This window comes from Nicotiana attenuata, unplaced genomic scaffold (assembly GCF_001879085.1).
Source record: "Nicotiana attenuata strain UT unplaced genomic scaffold, NIATTr2, whole genome shotgun sequence".
In the NCBI taxonomy this organism is placed as follows: Eukaryota; Viridiplantae; Streptophyta; class Magnoliopsida; order Solanales; family Solanaceae; genus Nicotiana; species Nicotiana attenuata.
This window is the reverse complement of record NW_017673420.1, coordinates 113,281-122,569: the sequence shown is the minus strand read 5'-3', so window position 1 is coordinate 122,569 and position 9,289 is coordinate 113,281. Positions and strand designations below refer to the sequence as shown.

The window sequence follows — 9,289 nt, the reverse complement described above, 5'->3', positions numbered from 1 at the left end:
CTTTACGGCCTTTTGATTATGATGCATCATGAACGTGCCAATATGTGATCGGGGTGAGCGGTGGTTAGATATAGGACATTTTTAGCTTAACAATCCTTCATTTATTGACTTGTTACCCAAGTTATACTACCCTAAAGCCTGAAAATGAAATTAGAACCCATACTAGAAGCTTCTAGGGGCTTCCCAATCTGTTACAACAAAGATTCCACCAGCTAAATTCCTAAACTAACCTTTAAAACCTCTGTTTTTACTTCAAATTGACCCCATGACTTAAGTGGGCTACTCTTGGGGTGAATCAAATAAACCGAGGGCCCAAGGACTCTAATCAAACCACGAGTGTTCTGAGACCCCCAAAACCCTGACCCAAACGATTAGCACAAAACGAAGGCCCAAGAAAACTCGGTCAATTAATCATGATTATGAACACATAATTAATTTTAAACCCCTTTAAACAGAATTAATCCAAGATTAACCTAAAACTATTGCCTATCCGAATTAACACAGAAACAAGGAGGAAAGAAAGGAAAATAAAACGAGAAGAAAAGGCAACATGGCGATGAAGGAGACAGAACAGAACAAGAACCCGGATAACTAAATCGACGAGGAAGACGACGGAAGAAAAACGAGAATAATACCTTCAAAGTCGCCCAGACAAAGCTTTGATGAACTCTACAGCTTCGATTTGAGTCAAAACAAACATTACCCGTTTGTTCTCGAAGAAAACACACGGTCAATATCCGTTTCGAACCATATCGTTCATAGGAGTTTGAAAACTTGAAATATTTTCTTCCTTCGATTTAGATTCAACACTGGTCCGATTTGGTTAGGATTTGGAGAGAAGTAGTGATGGACTAGGGTTCAAGAGTGAGTGAGGGTTGCGTGGCTGGATTTTGGTGGTGGTTGGAGCTGGAACGCCGGTGACAATGACAGACTAGGGTTTGATATGGAGTAGACGAAGTAAGGGGTGTTTGGATGAACTGAAGGGTTCTGAGGTTTCTCAGACATTCTTATGTGATATTGGAGACCTGTTCTGGGCCATTAGATGGAAGAAATGAACGGCCAAGATCTAATCGAACCTATTAAACTCAAAACGACACAGCCCCACCCCCATACTACGTCGTTTGGTCAGGTTGGCTTGGACTAAGTGTAGTAACGGATTTGGGCCGGGTGTGAGATCAATTGTCCGGGTATTGGGGAAAAATATTTGGGCTTGGTCAAAATTAAAGAATAGGCCCAAATCTGACCTTACCCTCCTTTGCTTCTCTTGTTTTCTTTTTCTTCTTTTTTTCAAAATTAAACTAAAATCCTAATTAATTCCTAACACCTAATTATCCTAAAAATAATAATTAAACCTAAATGATAATTACCACCACTAACGAATTAAAAAGGAAAACTACTAAAATCAAAAAATTAACTCCAAAAGTGCAAATGAAACTATTTTGTGATTTTTCCTTTTTAATAAAATACTTAATTACTAGTTAATTCTTAAAAATGCAAAGTCAAACCCTAAATGCAAATGCAACATATTTTTTTTTTGTATTTTCACTAATTAAAATGCACAAATAAAAATGCAAACAATTAACAGAAAATGTCACAAAAATCCATAAAATTGCAAACACTGAAAAAAGTTATTTTGTTTTGAATTTCTGGGAGTAATTCATATAGGGCAAAAATCACGTGCTCACAGCTGCTAGTGTTTTGTATTTGTATTCACACTATTGTTCCGTTTTTCATAGTAACGGGCCGTATTTACTGGTTATTGTTATTGCTTTTCCGTCTATTTTCTGATTCTTATCGATACTGTTATTATGTTTCTGGTTTCTGTTGCTCGTACTGATATATTGTCTTTTTTCGTCTTCTTAAGCCGAGAGTCTATCGGAAATAACCTCTACTCCCTCAGGGTAGGGGTAAGGCCTGCGGACACACTATTCTCCCCAGACCCTACTTGTGGGATTTCACTGAGTTGTTGTTGTTGTTAGGAGGACATGCATACCTAATGTGCTGTTAATACTTTTAAAATTATTAACTTCCAAATGCTCTCTGCAACTTCAGCTAGGTCATATCCAAACGCATAGAATTGGCATCTCTCTAGGAGTTGTTGACACTAATAATTTTAAAGGGCATGACAAAACAGAAAAATACAAAAAAGAAAAGAAACAAAAGGACTAGTAGTGATATATCATAATGCTTCCACATTATCTCTTAAATGTAATTATTTTATTTTTACCAGGTTTATTTCTTAACGTTTAGTCGTTTACTATCATTTTCCACTGATTCCTCAAAAAGAAATTTTACGGGAAAAAAGGAACAACTTGCACACGAAGTACGCAGTTAAAGGAAAATAGGCATATTCCCTTGCAAATTGTTGTTGTTCTCTTATTTATTTATAATTAATAATGTTCCCGAAGAGACCATTACGACTTGTTCTACAGTTGAAATTTATCTGTACCATAACAACCACCCCCTCCCTCATTCAATTCGGCGAAGCAAATCATGCCTATCCAATTTCGTTGGTTTTTGCTTTCTAATTTCTGTTAAGGACCAAAAAAAACCTAGAAATCATGGTGGCTGTGATGATTTGAATAAAGATCTAAGATGTCTGAGAAGAAGAAGATGAGAAGTGAAGCGAGCAGCAGCAACAGTAATAGGAATAGCAATAGCAGCGGTGGTGGAAACAGCAGGGGCGAAACTGTGGTTGCTGATGTTGGTCGCCGTAGGAACTCATGTGGCTACTGTAAATCTGGTGGCCCTACTAGTATCTCTCACGGTAAGCATGGCTATTTAGAGTACTAATAGTTGATGCGATTATGTTGAATTATCATTAAACACTTGATCGGAGGATCGGATTTGAAGACCAGTTGAGCTAGGTGCCAGGATTGTTAGTTGTGCAAATTATATTGTTCTGGCTAATTTTGTACATTTTTCGTTTACATGGTGCAATCTTATGGTAAGATTTACAATCTCTCCGAATTCACGAGGACTTGAATAAGAGCAAAGCACTATAATAGCAAAGGTTCTATTTTGGGGAATACTCGTTACTTGGAAGACTTAGTTGTTGTTACTCTAGATTAGGTGTTTGCCAGGAGTTTCTCTAGTTTTTTTAGAAAATGTATGATTGGTAGGATAAGTGTGAAATTTAGAGAATCTCTAGTTTTAAAGAAGCCTTAGTTTGTCTCTTAAGCAATTTAGGGGTTTGAAATATTGAGTGGAGCAGAATGGATATAGAGGATTCTTATAGCCAACATCAACTAGATCGGGATTGAGGCGTAGTTAATTGATTGATATTTTGCTTTCACTGTCCAAGCAGAGATACTTGCATCAATACTTCACTTAGACCCTTTTTCTAAACTTATTTGCTTTCTTTGCAGGTGTATGGGCACGCAGTCTGACAGTTGATGACTATCAAGGTTAGTAAATTAACAGTCATTCAAACAGTAGCGCCCAGATTCTTTTTGACCATTTAAAATCATTATGTCTGATTGCCTGAAGCATGGTAGTAATAGCATGCGATATTATTACTTACCTTGGAGTTCCCCTGAATGATAAATTGATAACTAAGGCTTGGAACATATAGTTTCGTAACTTTCTCTCTTTCTGAAAGAATAGAATGGGCCCACACTTTTTTTTTATGACGGTGATGTCCGCGCCAGCTTGCGCACCTCAATTCATCAGATACCTGCCAGGCTGCCACCTCTCACCAGCACAGATACTATGGAACTCTGCGCAACAAGACCTATGCGGAATGGCCACATATGTTGCTTTACCTTATGTTGTTGCCTACTTTATATGTACATAGACTACTACCTAATAAAGCTACCTTTACTACGTATGCTGTATTTTAAGTTTCATAATCTGTTTAAGAGATTTGTAGCACATGCAGATGTCTCTTCTCGTTGAGAATGAACACCTCTCCCATGTACATATGCATAGAAGCAACAGCCTGTCTTTGTCATGTGATTCTGAATTCTGATTGCAGAGACACTGTAGATTAGATGAGTTTCCTAATCAAATTTTGTTACATGGTTGTATATTGGTTTTCTATTTTGTAGCTCTTCTAGACAGAGGATGGAGAAGATCTGGCTGTTTCTTGTACAAGCCTGAGATGGAGAAGACATGCTGTCCATCTTACACTATCCGTCTCAGAGCAGGTGAATTTGTTCCTTCCAAAGAACAACGTCGGGTACTGAAAAGGATGCAGAGGTATCTTATTGTTTCCCCTTTTCTTTATGATTAGTAAGTTAATTCTAGCTAAATTAATGGTTGTAGACAAAACATCATAGTTAAATCACTAGCCTCTAAGTGACTGTCAGAAATGTCTATTACTCTGCCATTTCAAATCATTATAGCTTGGGTACTACAAATGATGATTATGGATGGAAGGCAGTGTCACGAAATTGTATTCACCTTTTGCTGGGTCTGACATGGAACATCAGCTCCATAAACACTCTTTATTCCACAGATTCATATGGGTTACACAAAAAGTTTTCCAGGAGTGTTTGGAGCTCACACTTACAGTCCTTCTTATTTATCTGGGATCTGTCTTTACTCAGGCGCTTTTGCAGAATGCCTCTGTCTGCTACCTCGAAGCCATTGAGTGGTCATTGAGATAACAACTGTAGTTGATTTGATGATTTATCTGAAAGCAGGTGTTCAGTACTCCCTTGCTTCTAAAGTCTATGGTCTCCATTATTATCCTGATATCTTTGGCCAAGTTCCTTTCTTTCGTTAGATTTGTGTTCCTAGATCTATTTCTTCCTTCTGAGCTGAGATTACTCCCTCACGGTGCCATATTCATGTGGACGGACTATAAAGTCCTAATGGTGTTCTATACTTGAAAACTCTTACGTTTAGTGATTGTGACACTTTGACAGCAAAGCTTGGCAGTTGGTTTAATGACTGAATTATAGGATTTGTTGGATGCTCTTGGGTTATGTGTGTGTGCATGTGTGTGTGTATGTGTATGTGGAGAGGGGGGGGGGGGGGTATGAGATTTGGGTGCAGTTCGACAAACGGTTCATCATAAATTGGGGATAACATTTATCAAGAAGAATTGGAAGATTTACTTTATTTAGAGTTTGGTTGTTGCTAATATCAAGCTCATTAAATCAAGTGGATGATTTGTGATTGCACAAACTTCAAAATCTGCACATGGTGTTAGACTGTATTGGAAATTGGGATTTTCTATATATGGTTAAGCTTGAAAAAAATTGAATGCCTAGGTTTCTGGATGGCACATTGGGTCGAAGATCAGATGACTTGATGGATACCACAGATACTTCAGGCGTTTCACAAACCACTACCTTCAGTCAAAGTCGAAGCCCTGCAACAATGAAGTCCTTGAGAGATAACCTTGAAGAAAAGAACAAAACTGAACCGTTGATCCCCTATATGGAAAGTCAGATAGATAAAGCAGTACAAACATGCATTGAAAGTGGGGATGTCTGCTCTGACGTTCAGTTTCCAAAAGCCTCTGTCAAAAAGGTTGCACCTGTGAAAAGAAAGTTATCCACTGAAGGGTCTGAGGATCTGTTATTTACCAGCAGCATCTCGTTCCAAATTGCAGCTGCTATAAGGCGATGCAGAAAAGATGTTGAGCATGGAAAAACATCAAAATTGGGGGCTTGGGAGAGCGAACTGGCTGCTGATTCCCCAAAATTGATTGCTGAAAAACTAGCTAGCTGTCTAAATAATCTAGCAGAATCATCAGGCTTTTTAGTTAGAGCTTGCAACGGACATATAAACTTCTATTCTTCTGAAAGACAAGTTGATGAAGACAGTGTAGTGAGCAGCCAGAATGAGTCAAAGCAATCCACACCAGGAAGCTGCAGTAAAGAGAGCTTCTCATCAACAGCACAAGGAAACCCTGAGCTCAAAAGAAGGAGGTTTGAGGTTCGTCTTAAAAGGTCCAGTTTTGATCCGGAAGAATATTCCTTGTATAGAAGGTACCAGATTAGGGTGCACAATGATTCGCCAGACGAAGTTGCTGAGAGCTCATATAGGAGATTTTTGGTTGATACACCTCTAGTATTCGTTCCACCCTCTGGGGACCTTACTGTTCCCCCCTGTGGCTTTGGTTCTTTCCATCAGCAGTATCTGATTGATGGACGGCTAGTTGCAGTTGGTGTAGTAGACATCCTTCCCAAGTGTTTGTCAAGTAAATATTTATTCTGGGATCCAGATCTAGCCTTCTTATCTTTAGGTAAGTACTCAGCCCTACAAGAAATAGGGTGGATTAAGGAGAATCAAGTACATTGTCCAAGTCTCCAGTACTATTATCTGGGCTACTACATTCACTCCTGCAACAAAATGAGATACAAAGCAGCATACCGGCCTTCTGAGCTGCTCTGCCCTTTGCGTTATCAGTAAGTTTATCTTCTCTCTTAAATTGCAAACAGAAACATATTGTTAATCTGAGATTAAGGACAAGACCGTTATTCTTTTAAAACTTGCTATTCTGCTATCCATATTTTACTAAAACGCTTGTAGTTCTTCTTTCTTAGATTTGAGAATGTTTCTTGAGAGAAAATAGGACGCATTGTTGATATTGTAATATAATTTGACAATTTTAGCTTAGTTCTGTTTAAGCAGAATATTCGTCCACTTCTTCTGTTGTTTATACTAAACTGGCATTATACCCGTGTCTTGAGTGAGGTCATTCTCCATTATCTTCATTTTCTTGAATTGAGTTCTAGATTTTTATATATTAAGTAAGAAAAAATAAAGGAGGCAAATGTTATGGTTAGGAGCAATTTAGTAAAATTAGACTTGATTGGCTGAAGTTTTTGTAATGAACAACTTATGTTATCGAAACTTAAACACTGCAGTATCAACTTAATGTCCCAATCTTGAATTCGCATTAAAAAATATAAGAAGGGAGACAAAATAATTTGTTGGATATAATTAGATATGATTGGTTTGAGTAAACACGAAATCTGTTTGGATGAACGAGAGCTTGTCCAAGTCATCATCCATGCCGTTTACTGATTGATGCTCCAAGGCCATGACTATTGTGGTTTCGAAGTAGGCCCTGAGGTTACTATCTGCTATGGGGTAGTGATGTTCTAGGGCAACGTAGACACTGGCTATTGATGGTGTGTGTGTGTGTGTGTCTCCATATTTGGTGAATAAATCATGGGTTATTATTTTAAGATCTTCATTTGTTCCACTTTGTTCATGGCATTTCTCATTGCCATGTATGTGATTGAATGATGCTTCCAGGTCAATTGTTGGTTAGTAATTTTGAATCAGCTGAGTCAAGCTCAATTAGTTGGCTTGATCTATTGCAGCATAAAGTGTAAGTGACTTGGATCCTATTATCTATGAAACAGAAATACTAATATGCTTAATTTTTTTCGTGGCCTTAGCCTAATATGGTCCTGATATCTTGTTAAATGGACCAGATTGGAATTCTTTTAAGGGAAAATGGCACAAGAGGCCCTTGAATTGTATAAAAGCCTCAGTTTGGCCTTTCTACCATTTCTAGTCACAATCAAGTTCGCGTGCTAACTGTTATCATGTAGTAGGATTACTCACCATTCATGATCTGGTATTGCACCAGGACTAACCTTCTGTGTTCTGACTGACAATATTTCTTCTAATTAGGTGGGTTCCATTTGATGTTGCCAAGCCACTGCTAGACAGAAAACGGTATGTGGTTTTATCTGATATTGCCGCAGAAAATGGAGAGCATTTATCGCCTAGTATCCTTGAAAATTATGAGGAGCAAAATGATGAAAAACAGTTTCATGGATCAAATGATATTTTTGTTGGTGAGGATGAGGAAATGGATGACTCTGATTTTGAAGATTCAGATGACGAATTGGACCTTGGGAGCAGTGACGTTCAATTGCCCAAAGTAGAAAGTGGAGACGTTGGCAATGTTTTGATTGGGTTGAAGGAAGTTCGTCTGAGATACGAAGTAAATATTCATTGCCTTTCACATTAACAGCTTTTGCATATCAAAGTGAAGTATAGTCCTTATTATAAGTATTCTAGACTAAAAATGTTACACATAAAGTCCTCTTAAAATTATGTGCTTTGGAATGATGACAAACACAAATGTGAGGTATAGAAATGAAAAACAAAACAGCTAAGAAGCAGCAAGTAGTGATCTGGTTCTCCACTATGGTTTACCCTTTGAAAAAATATGGCTTTAAGGATAGATAGACTTGTTATGCTGCTTCTAGTAAGTATTCTGATTCAGAAAACTCATGCAAAAAAATACCTTTCCAATGGTTCTTTTTCTGTTATATGCTTAATGTAACCGAATTACTTTCTTTCTTCAAAGGATTTGCGGGAAGCTTTTGGTTCCAGCGAAAGGCGGTTTATGGAGACACAACTGCACAGATACATGAGGGCTGTTGGTACAGAGCTCTCTGAACGAATGGTTTATTCATTGGGCTAACACAATAATCTATTAATTCAGTGCATAAAGTTCTTGCCCTCATTGTAATTTTATGGTGTCCTTGTCAAGCTGTTGGTAGAGCTGAGGAGCCTGGGAAAACCTCCTGAAGTTTGTGCATCAACAGTGCATTTCTTGGTGTGAAAAACTAATTTAGTTATTCAACGGGAGTTGCATCCTGAAGCAATCGTAATTCAGGGGCTTGTTATTGGTACTGTACTGCTCTGCTAGTCGACATGGAATAAACAAGAATCAGGTTGGGGTGGAGCTACTCAATATGGTCCCTGATTGGAAATCTTCAAGCATCAAGTGGCTTGCTTTATCCTTCTCCCATTATGAAAGCAGCACATATTACATTGCAAATAATCTTAGAAGTCGTTTAGAATGACTTTGAGGGGCATATGCTACTAAGAATATTTGTTGCAGTCTGATTGCCAGGTTGTTTTGGATCGTGTTTAATTTACAACGGTTCATTAAATTTACTGCTTGACGAAGTCCCCCTCGTTTTTGGATATTAACCAATTGGAGGAAGACAATGATCTTCTCTAATACTATCAGCTTTGAAATCCATTATCTCTTGACTTCTGAACATGAAAATATATCACGTCGTTAAAAGAAGTGGGAAATAAACACAATAGTATGCTATATACTAATATTGTTTTCATATAACTTGCGTAAGTTTCAAATCAAATTTAAACTTGATATAATATTTCTACACCATATTAACTTTAAAACAATTTTATATTATTTTCTTTTAGTACTACTTATAAAATAGAAAGTAAACTGACAGTTTGAATTCCGTAAGTGATCAAATAGTATAGACTATAGTAAACCCACAGTTACAATGGAAGACAAATATATCCAATTTTAGAACAAATCATAGAATTT

At 37.5% G+C, this 9,289-nt stretch overlaps 1 protein-coding gene across 1 annotated transcript; it reads left to right on the top strand.

The window, feature by feature from the left end:
- Nucleotides 1–2,294: 2,294 nt before the first annotated feature.
- Nucleotides 2,295–8,971, top strand: LOC109216341 (arginyl-tRNA--protein transferase 2-like). The gene is made up of 6 exons (XM_019380483.1): nucleotides 2,295–2,767; nucleotides 3,369–3,407; nucleotides 4,050–4,200; nucleotides 5,220–6,362; nucleotides 7,603–7,918; nucleotides 8,288–8,971. Exons 1-6 carry the CDS (start codon nucleotides 2,596–2,598, stop codon nucleotides 8,402–8,404), a joined length of 1,938 nt encoding a protein of 645 aa, XP_019236028.1. The 5' UTR covers nucleotides 2,295–2,595; the 3' UTR covers nucleotides 8,405–8,971.
- The last annotated feature ends 318 nt before the right edge of the window (nucleotides 8,972–9,289 follow it).